General features: G+C 42.9%; 1 protein-coding gene across 1 annotated transcript in view; it reads right to left on the reverse strand.

Moving 5' to 3' along the window:
* Positions 1 to 9,710: 9,710 nt before the first annotated feature.
* LOC138491761 (NACHT, LRR and PYD domains-containing protein 1a allele 5-like) overlaps positions 9,711 to 20,784 on the reverse strand; it is a 421,673-nt gene continuing 410,599 nt past the window's right edge. Inside the window, exon 16 of the mRNA XM_069618461.1 lies at positions 9,711 to 11,870. Coding sequence (XP_069474562.1) covers positions 11,815 to 11,870 — 56 coding nt within the window. The 3' untranslated portion in view covers positions 9,711 to 11,814. The remainder of the gene's footprint in view (positions 11,871 to 20,784) is intronic.

The raw sequence follows: 20,784 nt of genomic DNA on the forward strand, positions 1-20,784 counted from the left end.
CAGGTCCTGCAGTGGGACTCCACTTCTACCCCCCTACGGCGCCAGTAGAAATGGGCAGAGAGCCTTTGCTTTGTCTTCTTGGTCACCAGATGACCAGCTAAGGGCACCTCATGTGCCAGCTGCAGTAGGAAGGGCCTGTAAACCTGGGGTACCACCAACCTCCTGAGGGCACCAGGTTCAGGCTTAGTGAGCTCACTAACAAGGAGCCCAGCCCCACAATAGATCCGGAATGTCCTAGGCACTTCTCCCTGTGCCTGGGACAGGGCCTGTTTTCTCAGATCACTCAGCACTCAGACCATTCAGCACTACACACTGCATTCATACCAGTTTCGGGCAGGGCTGTCTCAGTCATTGTGTCAACCACCAGATACTAGACACCCATAACACAGAATGCGTATTCGTCACACACTCCATTCACCCAGGTCCCACCCCAAGGGCGTACCCACATCATACAGTCATTGGGAAGGCTCCAGCCAGTCTGGCCTGTACTTCCCCACAAACCATATATGGAACTCCCACCCAACAGCCAGTCGGGGGGAAGGGACAAAGTCAGGACTTCCCAGGACTTTGGGAAAAGTAAGGTAACAGGCAATAGAAAGCAAGAGGCCAAAGGGGTCATCTTGTTTCCTATCAGGAATCCACTGATTCCAATGAAAGGCCTGGGGCATCCCAAAATGGAGGATGTGCAAGGCACCTGTCAATTCAGCACGGAGCTGCCACCAGCCGGTGCCCTGCTCTGTGGGCCACACACAGGTGCCCCAAAGACCTGCACTAGGAGTACAGGGTTGTACTCCCACCCATGGGTGCCGTAAGGGTATCCCAAAGGTCTGTTCACCAAACCAAATACAGGAAGAGCTGCACCGCCAGGAGTCCCACATGAACTCCTGCGCGGAAAACAAGACCAAACACGCATGATAAGCAATAAAGGACAAGGATACGGAAGCCCTCTCTCTCTGATGCATTTCCAGCATCACAATGGGACAGCCAATTTGAAAAGTATATTTTGTGGTTTACTTCACTTTTCTATAACTACATAGACATTTACATAGTATTAGACTGTGGATGGGTCTTACAGGCAGATTGACTACAGCCAATATTCTGGACTAGTAGTATATACCTTGCACTTGCCACCAGCTGGCCCTATTTATTTATTATTTTATTTCTATTCTACTATTTGTACTGCACTCCCCCCCTCCCCCTTCCCCTTGCACTTTTTCCCTTCCCCCTACCCCTGCACTTGCGCGGTCTGAATGACACCTGGCCTAGTAGGATCGCTGTCTGTCTTCCCCTTGTTCCCCCCTCCCTGCCTCATCGCGCCTTGAAACACTTGTGTATAGGCGCGTTACAAATGCCATATCATATCATATCATAACCCACGGTATGTTAACTTTACAAGTGGCAGGACCTGCTTGTGTGTTACATTAGTAGAGCAAGGTACAGCATGTCTGGGGAGAATACACACACTTTTCAGAGCTGAACTGGGCCTACAGAGCTAACACATATGTGGTATCAATTTGATGTGGCTGCAAGGATTATGAATAGTGCGATGCACCATGCCTAACTCAAGCATAGCTTATATTTCAGGCTTACCCTGCCACCATCATGGGCTGCATATGATGATCATAGTTTTGGTACAACAGTGCATATTTTAAATGTGCTGCAGAGACATGGCTGTCACTGCAGCTGTCAAATGGGCAGCTGTGGCCTCTGAACCTGCTCTGTGCCACTGGTTGGGCAGGTTCAGCAAATCAGGATACTGATGCAGCAGGGCACAGATACACACTACGCTTTTGGCATGCAGCTTATTAGAGGGGAATCTGATCAGCAGATTCCCCTTTCAGAGATGGAATTACCTGCATAATTATATTAATTACCCACCCTTACCAAATGGCAGTTCATCACAACAACTCACATGCACTGTCAGGATAAACCGCTGTGCATGACGGGTGCCTTGTTGGGGGGGGCCTCAAGGCTACTGATGATGTCACAATGACTAACCTGGCCTTTGAACAAGCGGTTCTCTGGGAATGGGTGCAGTGAGTCATCTGTCTCCTTGGCAAGTCAATGCGCAGCCGTGTTGGCTGTAGGTCAACAAGCCATGCATTTAAAAATTGATTATAAACGGATCGATATGGGATCTCTGAATACAGTAGCAACATTATTGGCCACCTTTCAGGTGACATCTCAACGAAGGCCAAATTCATCTGCATCCTTGCTTCCCTTGACAGGGCTCAGTCTTTGATCCACAACATTTTTAATGGCTACGCTGTTTTCGGCAGGGCCAAAAGAGGAATGGGGCACGTCCTTAGATGCCGGTCATATATCTACTCAGCCACCAGAGGAATCCAAACCCAGAGACCTTCTACAACAACCTTCATCTTCCCATGATGAGAATGCTTTGCACATTGCCCCCAGTACCAGCCTCCAGTCGGATGCCACAAATCCTCCACCTGTAAATACACAAGAACACTTCACCCTACCTGGCCAGCTATTGTATTGGAGACTGTGAAGACCTTTCCTTTGTAATGTTGCTCCAAGATTATGTATGGTATGCAGGGCCACAAGACTATTTGGGGCATCAGCTTTCAATTTTACAGACTCACCATCCAACACCGCCTCCCCCCACAACCTCATCTCATTTTCCGAGCAGGAAACTCAGGGTTGTGGCCCAGGAAGTGTGTGTGAGCTTGACAACAGCGCCATCAAGTTGGTTCCTGGTGGAATTCTAAACTTCATCATCAAGTTCCAGATTTGCAAAATGGAAAATGTCTGCACCCTCCCTTCAATACGCAAGCCCTCAATTTCTGGCTGTTATACAACCATTTGAAAATGGAAGGCATCCCTCTCTTGAGTGACCTACTTCAATTGGGTGACTGGCTGAAAGGCCTGAAATTGCGCGATGCTTACTTTTTCATAATTTTCATAATTTTCTGAGGTCAATGCAGTTGTGTGCAGTTCCACTGGTATGGACATCTTTGGTAGTTCTGCTGCTCCCCCTTTGGTCTCGCTTCACTTACCTTGGTATTTTACCAAAGTCCTCAGGTCCATTGTTTCCTTTGTTCACAAATGGGGATTTACTTGTCATCTACCTGGGTGACATTGGGTTGATGGATTAATGCCCTGCCATGCTTCGTTCCCACTTGACTATTTTGGCAGACCTCATTCACAGCCTAGGATAATTGGTGAGTTTTTAACAATTGGAGAGGCATACCACCTATTTAAAATGGCTTATTGGATTTTCAACAGCTCATGTCTGAATGTGCTGAGGCTCCTGCTGCATACATTTCAAGCCACGAGCAAGGAGGGTGCCTGTAGGTACTTTACCATATGTCTGCTTTTGCAGGTCCTGCGACTCATTTCCTCATCAATGCAGGCAATCATTATGGACTTGCTTCAATACAGGAAACTGCAGAGGTTCATGGCAGCCCATCTTCGAAGGTGTCTGCCCTAATCTTTGGCAATCGCTCTGGGCCAGGTCTTGAAGGTAGAGCTTTTGAGGTGATTGACAAACATTGATGCCTGAAAGAGCCAGGCCATCTTCAGCTCAGTCCTGGATGTCTAATGAAAGCTCAAGATGGGGAGCCACAATGGAGATGACTCTCATATGAACCAGCTGGAACCGTTGTCTTGTATATTACAGTGTGGTGTGCCATGACTCAGACTGCTATGTTTATGTACATTCTTTTGTGAAGCACTTGCTACAAAACTGAATTGCATCTTGGTCCATTTGGACCATTTCAGCAATGGTTTCTTCGAGGTGTCCTATTAAAACAGATAGGTCTTGAATTGTGCCCTGAAAGACATCAGGTTGGGGGCATCTCTTCTGTCTTCTGGAGGTTACTCCAGAAGCAGGTATGCATCTTTCCCCTCGTGTCTTGGCCACTGTTTTTTGGATTATCAGGGAGTTGGTCTGTTTGGGTCATAGGGTTCTGTGTGGTCAGTATTGTTTGATGTTTCTTGCGGATTGTATGGTGAAGCGTCTTCCACGCTTTTGTAGGCAGTGAAATTGATCTTGAGGAAGACTGTGGCCTGCACAGGAAGCAAATGTATGCTTTTCAGTTGGTTGGTGACTGGTTGGCATTTCTGCAAGCCACTAATCAGCAGCATTATTGTCTGTTTGTAGCCTTTTAATTTGAAAAGTAAGGAGGCCTACACACACGTTGTTGCAGTAGTCTAATTTTAAATTGACACTGTTAATCTAACCACTGTGTGTTTTTCTGTAGGTAGTTAAGGTAGGATCTTTTCCTGAGTTTTACTTGATAGGATACATATTTAACAATGGTGCCAACCAACTAATCAATTCATGATGTGATTTTCATTCTAGATGAAGTCTTGTTTCCACATATTAGTTTTTAATAGGGACTTTTTCTTTAACAAAATCTGCGTGGGAATCACAGCGAGAATATTTTGGGAGCAGGTGAGACAGGTCAAGGACTAGGATTTTAGTGAGTACTACTGAATCCTTTTGTGAATGGCCATGTCAGTGGTTCACTATGTACCACTTATGGGGTTAAAAGGGCTGTCAGATCAGCCAAAGCGTCTCTGGTTACCCTGCCCAGTTCAGAAAATAGTGCTCATGGCAGAATTCATTCTGGGTGTGTCCAATGAGCTCATGGGCCTGTAGCTCTATCACACAATCGGCAACATTAACGGCTATTTGTTTCCAAGTATCTTTGATGGCACTGCTTCAGTTTGGGGCCTGCTGATGGCAAATCTCTTTGTTTCCAGGCAGAACACTTAGCTGGAAAGCTTTGACATATATATGCCATATCAGAGTCCTGTGATACTTTCCTTCAGGTTTGTATGGCAATGCTGTGCAATTCCCCCCACTACCGTTTGCACTCTTGCCCAGCGGGCTCTTGGCTGTACCGTGCCAGCAGGTGAATTCACCTGGAGTTGCCTAAATGGCCATGGCAAATATTATTTGACCTAATTCAAGAATTGGTGGTGCAAGTCCATGGCCGATTCTGCCCCTTCGAACGCCTACTCTGGGATCCCCACAGTGACCATACCCCACTTCTCCACACAGATCATCTCCTTTTCGTATTGTGCTGGATTCTAGATCTGCAGGCATGTCCCAGGCTCATTGCGCTTCACTAAATACCTCCTCTGGCATTCCTGGGCCCCAGGAGTGTTCTGTTGCTGCCAGCAGCTGAGGCAGCCTATTCAATTGGTGCCTACGCAGGGCCCTGCATCCCACTTCAGCTCCTGGTTTGGATATGCAGAGATATCTTTCCGCCCTTTGCCAAACAGGCAGATCTTATAGCATGGCTCCCATTCTGCATAGCTGCTAAGCCTCAATTCATTTGTCAGCATCTATATTGCTGATGTACTGCTGTGCATTACTCTGGCAAAATATTGAATATCTGAATTGAGGAATGACGCAAGAGGAGTACTAGTCACAGTATTAAAATAGTTGTTAAGCTTTATCCAGCAAGCTAGGACCCACAGCTCACTACTGTGATGCAGAGGATTACCTCCAATTCTGATTGATTCCCCTGGAGTTATTTATTTTAAAGTCTGCTTTCTAAATTCAACTAGGATATCGCAATAGTTTGTCACTCCTGCCACATTTTGCTTTGTGGATAATCTAAAAGTTACACCTTTATGTTTGTTGTCCCGATGAAGGTACTGTTGCAAAATGTGCGAGGAACTTTGCAACTACTAGTTGATTACCCTAGTCGAAAATAAGAGCATTTTATATTTTCTTATAAACACTGACCGTGTATCTGTAATGGGTAGAGCAGCGCCACAGCCCTAATAAGGGATGTGGCACACTATAGACCCTTACAAGCGTGACTGTTTGGCAGACATCATGAAGCTCATTACACTGTACAGCTGGGACATTAGTCTCTTCCCAGGAAACAGACATGCCCAGTGATATGTGACATCACACATGAGGGCGAAGTATTCTTGCCTGAGAATAAGTGTCACGTGGGTGCTAGTCGTTACACCAAGCCTCACTATGTATGATGGAAACATGTGCCATGGGCAAAGATTGTATCACATAGATATGCAGCGGAACTGCACGAGCATATGATATGATAGGTTATTTATATAACACGCTTAATACCCAGAGGCTTCTAAGCGCGGACCCGGGGATCGAACCTGTGTCGCTCTGTGTTGTCTTGCTTCCAAGGCGAGCACGTTGCAGCTGAGCTATCCTCCCGGGATAGCATGCACTGATGACCCATGCCCCTTGAGGTCGGAGGATGTTCTGTTAGGAAGTTAATTGTCAATTTAACCGACTAAATGTTATTTTACTCTTTCTGATTGAACCTCATTGTGTAAAACCCAATAAAACCCCAGAGAAGTCTGTGATCAAGGAGGCTCTTTTTTGGGATGGGGATACTCTGTTGGCTTCTCGGTCTGTTTCTGCACACGTCCATAGAGATAAACGTGACTCTACTGCTGCTGCTTTGGTTGCCTTATTGCATTTGTCAGGTTTTTAAACCCTCAATATGAGGTCAGTGCTTAAATCAATGACTGAGCTATTGCAGACTCCTGTACTCTTCTGTTCATTTTTTATTATTCTATTTTATGTTTTTGCAGTAATTTTCTCACATTTAGTCTGAGTCTGCATTATAAATAATTGCATTTTGTTATTTGTGCTTTTGTTGTATATTATGTTTTAAGTAATTCAAACGTAATGAGTGTTTTGTCAGTATTCCATTATGTTCCATATTTTATTGATTTTATAATTTTAGTTCTAATATTATAGTGGATTATATATACATGCAAGCATGAATTACATACACTGTGTATACAACAGACTCATGTACCTGAAATAATTACTTTTCTAGCCTAGTCTCAGGAGATTTGCTCTTTCTATATACCATTAACCAGTCCGCTTTCTTGTCGGGCAACTTCCTGTGTGGCCAGTCTCCTACTAGCCCAACTCTATTTTTATATACATGTATATATATATATGTAAATACATATATATTCACTGTAAAAACATTGTTGAAGGGATGTTTTGGTTAAGTTGCACTAATAAAAACCTATAAAATTCAGTAAAAACACGTTCTTAAAGGGACGTTATGGTTACAAGTAAAACCAAATATCCACAGAAATTCGCCAGTTATGGTAAGATAAGCAACCGTAACTCGCACCCCCACCGTGCACTGCTTAGACTAACACCCAGGACATCAAAGATGACATCACAAATGTCATTGAAGACATCACTGACGACATAACATATGAAATAATTTTGATGAAAAGTGCTTAGTGGTTGTGTTTATAATGTTGGTAACAAGATGTCGGTTGATTGGGAGATGTAGCATGAACAACTTAATGTTTTAAAAATGGTACTTATCTTAACAAAACATTATATTGGAGAGTTGTTGCTAATAGAGGAACGTAATCATACATACACATAGGCAATGGCTCCACCATGCACCAAAGTACAGCATTTTTTATCTGGTAATATTGGCCAGCAAAATAATAACTTCAATTCTATGAGAGTTTGTACTAACTAACTATGGAATAAATAGCTAGCAATTGAAGACTTACTACATACTTGTGTTAGTACAAACACTACATATGAAGACCAACAATGCATACAAATCAGAGGCACATACAGTGAAACTTCAGTAAGGAAGTAAGAAACAACTCCACCAATAAAAGACAATAACATTAGACTTCATTATCATGTACACAAATTAATTGTGTGTTTGAGGCTTGGTTATTTCCCCATGTATGTGCCCCATGAGGTGTGGCCAAATCTTAAGGAAAGTGTCTTCACACCATGCAACAAGGTTAATGTCTGCATAGCTAGCACCTATTCAATTTTTAATTCACTCTTTCAGTGAACAAAACCACATGGCGTAGATATGTCAGTGAACAAAAAGAAGTGGCTCAGATATGCAATGTCATCTGTGTTTCTGGAGATATTCAGTTTTACTTGTAACCATAACGTCCCTTTAAGAACATGTTTTTACTGAATTTTATAGGTTTTTATTAGTGCAACTTAACCAAAACATCCCTTTAAAAACGTTTTTTCAGCGAATTTCACAGGTTTTCACCAGTGCACCCTAATGTGCTACAACTTCGTGTTATCATACTTACCCCAATATACCAGCATTTTCAGCCAATCCAGAAAGTTAAGTAAAAACTGTGCCATTCCCCAACTCCTAGCAACATTTTTAACACTTTTATGAACTTTCTGCAACTTTTGAGCCACGTTTCCTGTCCGCCGACATTTGCGGATGTCTGACATCATTACAGACAGCGTCACGTGAACGTGCGCACACGCTCAGTGTGATGATGTGTTCCCGAAAGGGCCCGCGCTTCGCAAATGAGTCGTACTGGGCGAAACGGTCCGAAACTGCATTTTCTGCAGATTTAGGACGTTTTAAGTTGAAAATGTACCCTTGCATAGCTAGACCTATTCTTACTGATTTTCTATCTGCAATCCAGGAGAGAGCACATGCTTGCAACAATATTAGCACAACTGCTATTTAACTTCAAAAATGGCAGGAGCCACCACTCCCACCACTTGTAGAGAAGGTGCAATCACTTTAAGTTAAGTTGACAACATGCCAGAATGGGGACAGATAGGGGTTGACATTACATCTATGTATTTTGAAGTCTTTGCACTACTTTCCTTCCTCATTACCACCTTTTTGCTAAATCTAGTTCCACCATCACATACTGGTTACAGTCACAATGCTTAATATGGCCATCCGCCCTTTTTCACATGCTGTCCTTCAAACAAAGGATTAAAGGGCAAACTGAATTGGCACATGGTTCCTTATTTCTGGACAATGATCACGAAGATACACATATACCCAAAAAACGCTTTCCTTCCACCTGATGTCGTCTCTTGTTCTTTCAAATGTCATACCACCTTCCTCAAATTTTTAAATATCCTGCACTTTCCCTCATTTCAATACTGTATGAGCTACCCAATCCCTCCCTTATGATTTCCAAAAGTCCAACCCCTTACCTTTCAAAATGAAGCACACACACAGACATGCTATACAATTAATTAGGAATCATTTCTGTAGAATCACTGAAATCTTTTAACTGATTCCCGAATGCCAACATTACTACTCCACAAAGCAGCCCAGTCTATGCATTTGCTCATGCATGCAACAAATATCACCAGCGTGTGCCTACCGTTGTGCACACAGCATCACTTTCTGGAAGCATGTAAGCATAAAAGGCTTGTGCAGAATTATTTGAGATTTTGTAAGGTAAAGGACACTGCATGAGTGGGCTTGCATGTAAAAACATTCACACAATAGCCCTGATTCATGGAATTATTTGCGTGTAAAACAGGGATTTGCGTGCTATTCTGCCAGCAAATCCCCATTCATCAAACTGCGATTTGCTGGCAGAATGGCACGCAAATCCCTGTTTCACACGCAAATAATTCCATGGATCAGGGCCAATAAGTATGGCCGATTGATTCGAGCTGCACTATTCTTTACTATTTTGCAATGGTGATCACTGCAGGGACACCACACACGTGTGAATTGTCCACATATGCACAGCAACCTTTCCTGCTGGGGATCGCAGAATTCAAACAGTGGGTAAATGTGATCTGGCTAAAGATGTTTTTCCTGAAAATGTATTAACATTGCCAGTTCTCATTTCAGTCAGGACTGCTTAATTCACTGACATTTTGCATATTAATGTTACAGTGTTTTATACTCCGCACACATCATTCTCAGAAGTTATCTCCCTAAAAAACTAAAAACAAACTATTAACAAAAAATCTTTACTTTATTTACATATTCACTGTCTTACAAAAATAATTCCATTATTTACAAGCCCCAATAGTAAACAATACAATGGAAAGAAAATACAACTGTACAGCTCTGCAGGCAGTCCTAGCACGCGGGTGATGCTGCTGTAGTGAATCATTGCATTTGGACAACAGAAGAAATGGAAGTGGGATGCAATAATTAACACATACCATTTTGTTTTGTAATGCCAATAATGCAGACAGGCAGCCACAGCTGCTCAACACAAACAAAGCGGTAGGAGGAACTAGAAAATTGACAGTTTTATATGTACCTCAATGTCATCTGCACAGGTCAAAAGGCCTGCAGCGTTTGGGGCTTTGTGTTTGACGTCCTGCTGTCAAATCCCTTCTGCAGCATGCTCTGCATTATGAAGCTTTGCTGGTGATGACGTATTGACTTGTGCCATGTGACCACATGTCCTACATTGGTCTAAGTGATGGAAACCAAATGTCAGCAACAGTGTATTTTTTGTTGTAGCTACCAAAGCACTCTGTTCAACAATTCTGCCAACACCTCGCCATCAGCAATGTCCGCCACTCACACATCCATTGGCTGAGCTCTATTTGGTGTGATCAGAGAGAGGAAGTGGCAAAGGCACTCAGATGGGGGCAGAGGGTTGGTTGGAGGGTACACGGTCTATCTGGATTTCTATCACACATGGGTCCCCACTGGACACTGAACACCCCATTTTATCGGAGGTCTTTCTGTCCTTGATCCTGGCGTATCTAACAAAAGCTGTTGATATAGAGAATGGTTCATTAGCAAGTTTCCACAGTTTCTTGGCAGGGGGAAGGAGATTTAGCATGGGTCCCTACAAACATACTCTCTTATTTAAACAGTAGTTGTTAAGCAATGGGATGTTAGCGGTAGTATTGAATCCCCATGTTCTCATTATGGCTTTGATTTCTTCAAAAATCCTGCATTTCCCAGATGGGAAGATATTTGTGAAAATAATGTTGATGAATTGGTCAAAAGCATTCTGAGTTTCAGGGGACTTCTCATTGCTTTAAATGAGCAGCAGTGCCATGGTATTCATCTAAGTATAATAGACCCGTTTATTTTCCTGAGTGGGAAGCGTATTTATGGCCATTACAAGCAAAGCCCATAATGCCTTCAGGGCTGTTTATTGTAGTCCCCATGCGCTGAGTGACTGGAACCAGACTGCAGTTCTAAAAACAGACATGGGAGTGCTGTGTCTGCGTGTGCAAGCCCTGGCTCTCTGCCTTCCTTACGTGTTCTCACCGGCATTATGAGCTTTCAGAAAACACCCCGACAGCACACTTTGAATAAAGACGTTGCAACTGATGGGTGAATTATGCAGTCCCCCTGAGATGTCAGTACTCAGCGCCTGGTCCCACTGCATAGCAATGTGCCGCAGCTCTTGCATACATCTATGCAACATCTTACTCCTGCAGGCTCCACCATCCCTGCTGCGTTACTTCTGTCACTCTTTGCAGAAGAGCAATGGTCAAACTCACTAATGCTCCACCTGCCCCAATGGGCTCTATAAAACTAGCAGACTGCTTCAGCTACACCTGCAGTCCAACGATCTCACACCTATGGCTTTACTAGTGTTTCAGAGACGCAAAGTGCATGTGAAAGTGCGCAAGTCCGTTCTAATATGTACATGATCGCTAATTGGCTTCACATGATCATGATGCAGATATTAATGAGCACATCAGCAACTTTAAGAATAATCCAATGCCCCATTCTTCTGCTGTTTCCAGGGGATCAAGGCAAGAATGAGCAAGACCTGCTTGCTGAAGCCTTGCCGCTCCCTGAACATTGCATTTGCCACAAACAGTCCAATTTATATTTTACAGTGCCTTGAATAAGAAATCGCAATTTAGTGTATAAATTGAACATTCTCGTTACAAACAATACACACATGTTAACCCGCATTTCAATTTACAAGTGGTTGGGGGACATGCGCATGGCACGTGCTTCCATTATTGTGGTCCTCCAGAATACATGCATTGTCCATGCGCTGAATCTGCTCTTTCTGTTCAAGTGCAAGCATTTCAGGATTGAGGGTGAGAGAGGCTCAGCAAGTTCTTTACTCTTATCGTCCTTCCCTTGGGAATCCTTCACCCTGAAATCCCTTAGCAGGCAGCATCTCTAATGAAAAAAAAACACATGATTTTACAAACATAGAACACAGCACACAATGCAAAGAGGTCACGGATAAGGTGAATTTTTCCTTTTTTTCAATAGATTTTGCAATATATATTAATCTTAACAGACCCAATTTTCCACCATCTCCATTATTATCATAAGATGAACCCCAAGGAGAGCAAGGACACCCAAGTCTGACAAATACCATCACTCACAAACTCATCCCCAATAACTTACTAATCTTTCCCACCAGGAATCTTTCACTACATGCACTGATCCCCATACACACTGCACCTCAGCACCAGCTAGCACTCCCACCACCCAACCAGCACACCAGAGAGCTCTATGTGTGCCACTATACTTGTACCCACTGCCAGACATAAACCCATCTCTTCCAGACCAGCGTATCTCCTGCTATATCTGCACTGGTGGCGCATCAAGCAGGTTACCAACACATGGCTTCTCCCCTCTAGTTAAATTGGTAAGCTTTGTTTTATCACCTAGAAACATTCTTGCACACAGGAAACTGGTACTTCTGGACTGCGACTGTGCACACATCAGTATTTGCAAGAATGATAAGAGGAACGTTAAATCCCATTGCGCGCTAAGGTTGAGTATGTTCTTCCTGAATTCCCGTAAGGAATCATTGGAAGATCCGCCCACTTCTGCAGCTAAGAGGTGAATGGCAGGAAAAAAAAACCTATCAAATGACAAACCTTTACTCTAACTTGAGACCTTCAGTTCTGCAAGAGAAGCTTGAATTCTCGAACTTCTGATTCACTGTGTTGCGTCAGTGTCGAGTCCCTACCAACTTTGAGCTCATCTCCATGCCCGGTGCTGTATTAAAAGGGAATGCAACCATGGGCACGTGTAGTACAGTGTACAGCACACATTTACTTAGCAAAACCCCCACCTTAGAGCAGGAATTATAACTTTTTCTATGTAGCGCTTTTAACAGGTTTTGCCATTCAGCTGAAAGTAACAGGTCTCCTCAGCCCTACAGCTAAGTGAAATATTACCATATTTACTCCTTAAAAACAGCCCCCACCCAAACAAAATAAAAACACTTCCAAAACAAAAATTGGAAAAAAGTCACCAGAAAGAGACTTCTCCCCTGCTTCCACCCGATCAGCTCCACGGGTATGGCGGGATAAGTGGTACCAGCTGAACATAATCACTTGGATGCAACAAAGCCCAGCATTCGCGCGCAGTGCCTTATACATTACAAATAAATAAAAACAGTGACTATTATTACTGCCTGCTCAGAAGGACCTTAATTTAGGCATTCATCTTTTAATCTGTATTACTGGCAGGGTGTAATTAAATATGCATTGTAAAATTATATCAGATTTAGAGAGAAAGGATATTGTTTCTGCATTTAAAAAATACCTTCATTGGGAATAAAAATTATATTTGTACTCCCTAAAATGTCCTTTTACTCCTAACTTTAGCACGTGTTGGGCCTCATGACGAGTTTCACGGTGCAGTAAACAAAGTGGCATTTATTCTGTTACCACCACATTGTTTGTCAGTTATGGAATTGCTGCCATTTTTACTGCAATGCTGAATTCCATTTGACCTTAAAGTGAAGGATTTAACTCCAACATCAGGCTGGTCGTAAATCCTCCACTTTGAGGCCAAAAATTGCCACAATTACCACAACAGACTTACCACAGATGGCAATATAGCCAGAATCCCCATGGAGTCTTAGGACCTCCAAAAAGTGAGATTAACACTGATTTGCTACCACTTGTGATCCAATGGTATATCCATGGGACCGAGTGATAGGTAATCAATTTTGCCAGTAAATTGACAGATTTACAGCCAAATTACCGCCAAACTTGCAATGAGCACTTTGTGTAAATGCTGAGCGGTCCTGGCTAGGATTCAAACCTGTGATCAGCAGGTTTAGTACACATCTAGCAGCACGCACTTAAGTTACAGGGTTAGCTATCCATTTGCAATTTTACTTCTGACTGCTAGGTGGCACTGTAACCACTGTCTACAGGCCAACACTATTGACAAGTGAATCTAGGGCAGAGCAGTGTGTTGTATGTTTTACCTAGTCAATGGCCAGTCACTGCCATGCTAGTCCATCTGGCTATTATTTCCCACTACTTGCCCCTTTATGCCCAAAACACCCAGCCACTCCACTCCAGACTCCTTTGATCTAGCTCTGGGCTTTAAAAAAAATGCAATATTACTCTAAAGTAGGCAATGGAATGGTTAAATTTGTAAACCAGCTCTTGGCATAGTAAAATACTCTGACATACTGACACATACAGATTAAGACGATTTTGAGAGTGGAGTAAAAAAAAAATAATAAAAAAAAAGTATCTGGATGACATATGCGGATGATTTCCTTTTATTCTAATGTACACAAATTAGATTACAAAGTTTTAATTGATTTTTCTGCATTTTTATGAATGATAATCATCTTAAAATCAATCCTATAATGACGAAAATGTTACGATAATCTAATATGAAAAAGAGCATAATGTTTTCTTGGTCTATAGACAACATAAAATTCGAAATTATAGGTAACATATTCTATTTGGGCTTCCCAATAACTGCACAACCTAATAAATCTCACATTATGGATCATTTAAATCGTAAAGCCCCAATGTTAGCAACCCAAATGGGCAAAGTAAATAGAACATTTGGAAGGTTTTCTTTAATGCCACAAATCAAATTGTATGTAGGCAAGGTAGAGCCAAAATTCATCTAAGGTGTCGAGACCATGCAAATTGAGAGCAAAGGCTGTATGGAAGCAATTGTTTTTCTTTCGTAAATTCCGGGAGCCTCCTGAGGACTCCCTTTTTACCAATTTTCCTGCGATAGCCTTAGAATTTAAAGGTAATCCGGTTAAGGCATTTGTAATAAGATGTCTGAATTTATTATGGATATGAATGTATTATGGGATTTGGAGGTTTCACGTGAAATGCTGATACAGAACCCATGCAGGGTGAAACTGGCTGTTACCCGTAAACATTGGATTGACTCCCTGAAAGTATATTCCATATGCTCATTTGAAGGAAGAGCACAAAAAACGGTGGAACTTTGGTGCCTTACCTTGTGAAGTTTACAAACGCCCAATGACATAATAACCTTATGAGGTTAAGAAGTGATATATTGCCTATCAAAGGAATATTTTGTGTTCGTAATCAACTTCCTAAAGAGTTAACCTTTTGCAGCTTTTGTAATTGTATGACTGAAATCGAGAATTTAAAGCATCTAGTCATGAACAGCCCTGCCCTTCTTCAATTACGAATGATGTACTTTAAACAACTGGTTCATATGATGGATTTTATTGATGTTGAAAATGTATGGCATCATATTCTGTATGAAAAACAGGTTTCTATCATTTTATCTGTACTTAGATTTCTTGGCAAACTAAAACTTTTAAATATTTTATAATAATGAATTAGTGTGATATAGATGATCTTAAATGGAACTTCCTCATTGCATGCATTTAATATGCATGTATCTATGCATGAAATATAAGTAAAAGATTTTTTTTAAATAAATTCATTAAAAAAATAAGAAATCATCTTAACCAAGTGTGCCATCAGCTACTTCATAAACGAACACCATATGTGTTCCTGCGTGTTCATGCATCTGTTCCCTGCACTAAATTTCTCTTAAAGGTGTGGGGTAGAATATAGCCCCTGAATGCCAGAAATAAAGAGGCCAGAGTGATTTGTGGAGTCCTATTGAAGTCTGAAGCCCGCACAGAAATGGTGATGTCAGACATGAGGCCTATTGAACCAAAAACAGGCCTAAATATCAAAGGAAAGAAAGTGGGTTAAATCTCAAAAGTGCGAAGATATGCACAGTGCATTTCAGCCAGGAAAGGAAAGACATGTTGCTGACAATGCTGTTTTACTAAATCCATGGAAAGCTACACTTTTTAATTAAAGAGACAGATAGCAGCGTGTACAATATCTTCAATGTAATACCAGATTGTGATCCCGAAATCCCAAGTGAAACCAAGCTTCTTGCATGTGTACGAAATAAAACAACTTCCTTTTCCTCATCCTAAATGACAGTATGCAAAGAGAAGTGCCTCCTTGGTTTCAAGGTGAACATGGTTTTGTCATATAACTGACCTATATATGGGCAATCCAGAAGTGATATGTATCTCTTTGGCAACGGTGAGATTAAAGAAATACATTAAACATGGATATAAGGCCTGGATGCCTTATAAAATGTCATGTAAAATTCATTGTGTGAGTTCAAATCCATTTCTTGCAGAATTCTACATGCAGCAGGGAATTTCTACTGAAATGAAACTTTAAGCTCAAAGACCTTTCCTCTGCTTGTCCCGGAGAGGAAGGTCTGATTATCAACAATCAATCAGGTCCATTGCTTAAAAATACAAAGAAATGCACTGCACTTGATGGAAACCACTGTGGAAATAGATAATGTCATGCCTGTCTTTGCAGCAAAAGTGACCTTGAGGTACAACTCCCATAAAATGTGCATTAAAGCTGCAACCAGGACCATTACAAGGCCAAGAAGGGATAGGCTAAGATAAACATGAGCCAGCATCTGGCTGGTCACATGCTTATGGGGAAATGCAACTTAAGAGAAAAAAGGTGGGGCCCGAGTGAGTGAGGCATGTGAAATTGGAGTTTAGTTAATAGAAAAATACATTGTATTGCATAAAAAGGGCAGCGTATATGCCACAATGCTCCTTCCAGACTTTTATTAAAGGTGACAGTAACCCCCTTTGAACCATGCCAAAGCGATTTTTGTGTGATAAACATAACAGAAGTTATTAAGGAAAATTTGATTCGGGCCTTCCCATGAATCTGAGAGATGTGGAAGTTGGCGTTAGGGTGGACAAAATTAACATGGGAACTATGAAATGTCATATTTTTCACCGATGCGGCTCCTGAGTAAATGAAGAAAACCTGTGTCTCTGCATAGGAAAGGTGTGCCAACTTCATATTAGCATCATCTGATTTGGCTTATAATGTAGTACTTAAAATATATCCATACATGTACAAATTTGAAAAATGAGGGTACTTGCCATGTTGATAGATTTTCAGAGTTTAAACATGCCAAACTCACATGTCAGTTTGGCATGACAAAGCTTTCTCCTCCCCAGGCTTTCCTAACTCACACCACTCATCTCCTTGTCCTATTAGCACACAGGTGGGAGGTGGGTAGAGAAAAACAACCAATCCCTTCTGCAGGAATCATGACAAGTTTGTGATGTAATTTGCCCTATAAGTAAACCAGTTTGCATCAGAACTGAGTTTTTTCACTTATTCCGGGAGGTAACCGGCTGCTGAACTCTTGCGAGAAGCACCCAAGCAGAGAGTCCCCAAATCTTGCATTGGAGACAGGGACAAGGAGACATAGAAGCTGATGGGACTCCTTTGAGGAGCCAGAGAGTACTATCCTTGACGGACACCCATGCTGTCCCAGAGGTGCCCTGCTGTTCCATGATGCCCACTTCAAGGCCTCTCCTGTAAGTAAAACTATACCAAAGTCATAGATCGAGTAGGTCCTGCACTTCTCAAGTATTGTTCTAGATATTTCCCCATAGCAAAATACTGTTTGTCTGTGTAGATCCATGGCATATTTAATTAATCAATTAAAGTAAATCAATTAATTCCCCTATAGAAATCACGGGATGTGTTTTGTTAGCATGCAAATCTAACAAGCTCCTCCGAGTGTGTTTTGAGCCGGTATAGCCATAAAGATTTGATTGACTATTTGTAAGAAAACCCTGACTCTGGTACAGAAGGGGGGGTTCTGAATCCAAAAGAATTAATCCCCAAAACCCTGTTTCCAAGTGAGTGTGCAGGGTGCAAAAACGAAATTTCCCATTGATCCCCTGCAATTTAAACCAGAAGTGTGAAGCCTTATATTTCCGAATTTTCCCATTGCTTTTCTTTCCCTCAGATTGCATCTGTAGTAAGAAGTGCAAAACGATTTTTCCCCTTGAATCCCTTTTTCCAAGCATTTTTCTATCAGAACCCAAAACAATGTTGCCATTGTCTTCCCACTCTCTGCCACTGGCCTACAATTCAGAGTGGTCAAGTCTAATTGAGGTTTGGAGGGTGGGGGTTGCTGGGAGAAAACATATTATATTATAACCAAATAGGCAATCAATGTGTGCTTTGAATTGTTCTTTTTCTGTATTGGTGAATGATTTGAAAAGAAAGCTGTGGGAAATTGTGACTGCATATCTTAGTATTATCCCTGCATTGGTGCCATTATGGAAGTAATTTTTGTTCATGTGTTGTCACAGCATTGGTGGCTGATATTAGTCTGTTTGTCAAATTTACTTTAAGTAAATTAATAAATATATATGCTTACTACACACCGGCCTGGTTCCTAGTCCATTGTGGCACTGGGTATTTGTTGGGGTTGGGTGCGAAACGGGCTGGAGGCCTTACGAAATTGAACTTTAACAAATTAATAGTGCTTTGTTGTGCGCCACCTTGATTGGGGGAAAGGAACTCCCTGAGTTGAGTGTGACCGCGTAATAAACCGCGACAAAACCATGCACTGTCAAAGTAAAAAAATATGTTTATGTTATTAGGATGCGTGCCATGCACCGCTGCCGTTTCCATGGTCTCTAGGTGAGCTGCCAGCTCTGAAAGCAGGGTCGAACTGGGGCATAAAAATGTCTCAGGCACCAATGAAAAAGTGGCCTACAGTTCCAAATGGCAATTGATTCCTTTTGTTTTTTAAATATGTTTATTTTAAACCAAGACAGGGTGACAAAGGTACAATATATATCAAAACATGATGATCATCATATAATAATCCCACCCAATCCCTCCACCGCCTCCCTCCAAGGCTGCTAGCCAGGGCCAGCGTTTCAGTAGCTTGTATTCTCTGCATCCAGTTCAGCCACAACTCCCCCTTGGAGAGTGCCCACATCACCCAGAGCCCATCCGACTTTCCAAGGCTTATGAGTTAAGGCCGGAAATTTTCAATCATAGTCCAAGAACAGGGCCCAGATGTTCTGGAAGCGATGAAGAAGCCCTGCCCTAGCCGCTGTTACTTTCTCTGCAATCAATATGTACAATATTTTCCCCCACCATTGGGACATGAGGGGGCTGTCTGTAAATTTCCAGGAGTGGGCGACTACTATTTTTCCCGTCAGAAGGCACTGGGTCAGCAGTTTGGCTTTATTTCCGGAACGTGGATAGATCCCTGGGATTGGGGCCCCCAGAAGAACAGGCTCAGGCTCCAGTGGGAGTGCCATCTGGGTGATCTGCTCAACGGTGGCTAGGCATAGTTTCCAGAACTGTTGGATCCTTGGGCATACCCACCACATGTGGAAAAAGGAATCTGGCAACCACACTGTCTCCAGCAGGCAGGGTCGAGTGCCTGGTTCATGTGGTGAAGCCTAAGGGGAGGGTAGTACCAGCGTAGCAGAGATTTGTAGGCACATTCTCTATTGGTGACAGAGGAGGATGATGTATGTGTTCGGGTCCAAATATCCACCCAGCCCTGGTCCTCATTGGCATGTCCCAGATCTGCCTCCCACTGAGCCATACATAGGGTTTTTGAAGCAAGGAAGTCTCCCAGAAAGCGTTTGTATAAGGTGGAAATCCTGCCTCGGGCCGGGAGATCTTTGAGAGTTATGGGATGTGAGTAGCTGCCTGAAGAGTTTGAGGGTGAGAGCACCAATGACGTAGCTGAATGTAGGAGAATCTGTCTCTTTCTTGAAGCCGAAAGGATTCCTTATATTGTTCAAAGGTGCTGGGCAGGCCTCCCACAAAATTCTGATCCAGAGTTTCAAGGCCCCCTGCAATCCAGTTCTTGAAGTTCTGGGGATTTGCCCTGGGTGTGAAAGCCGGGTTGAGGAAGACCTGAGATAGGTGACCCAGTCCCCTCTGGATTCCCTTATGTCTCAGAGCCCAATCCCAAGTGTTTATGGTGAGTTTAGTGGCTGATAGGAGTCCTTCCCATCGTCCCCGCTGAAGGGGCGGGATGTGTGGAAGAAACCGCAAGGGGAGAGAGAGGCACGATTGTACTAGCCCATCTAAAACAGTCGGTGGTTACCTACCATGCTCGAATGTGCGCCAGCTGCACTGCCACCTGATAGGCCTGCGGGTCAGGGACTCCCAGTCCGCCCAATCTTGCGTTACCTAGCATTGCTTTTTGGAGAATCTTAGCTTTCTTCCCCCTCCAGATAAATCAGAGCATTTTCCTCTGCAGATCACGGAGGGGAGAGATGAACAAGCATATAGAAATCTAAGGCGGAGGTTCATTTTACAGGCAGTGATACGTCCCATCAGTGAGATTTCTTGGGACACCCAGCGTTTCAGATCGCCTTCCAGTTCTTTGAAGAGCGGGGGAAAGTTTACATATGTGTCCCTCAGATTTGGGGACACTCGGACCCCTAAGTAGGGGATCGACTTTATTTTCCATTGAATGGGACACATCGGGGCCAAAGCTTCCTGTTCGTCCGGGGACAAACCTATCCCCAGAGGTACAGATTTATCGAAGTTGATAGAAAAGCTGGTGACCCTCCAAAATTATTTATTTCAGAGAGGGCATGCCTTAATGAGGAGCGGGCCTCCGAAATGGTAAGTAGGACATTGTCCGCAGATAGGGCGATTTTATGTTGGGAAGGACCAACCTGGGGGCCCTTGATGTGGTTATTCAGTCTAATTTTCCAGGCAAAAGGTTCCATGATTAGTGCGAATAGAAGCGGGGATAACCGGCAAACCTGTCTGGTCCCACAGGTTAGGTGGATTGGAGCGGAGAGGGAGCCATTAAGCCTAAGGAAGGTCTTTGGTGACTTATAGTTAGCCAGGACCATCGCCTGGAACGCCGGTCCAAACCCGAAGGCTTCTAGGGTGAGACTCATAAAGGACCAGTCAACTCTATCAAACGCTTTGGTAGCATCCAGGGCCATCAATAGAAGTCCCTGAAAGCCTCG

The sequence above is a fragment of the Ambystoma mexicanum genome, chromosome 10, assembly GCF_040938575.1.
Source record: "Ambystoma mexicanum isolate Mex_15411 chromosome 10, UKY_AmexF1_1, whole genome shotgun sequence".
Classification (NCBI taxonomy): domain Eukaryota; kingdom Metazoa; phylum Chordata; class Amphibia; order Caudata; family Ambystomatidae; genus Ambystoma; species Ambystoma mexicanum.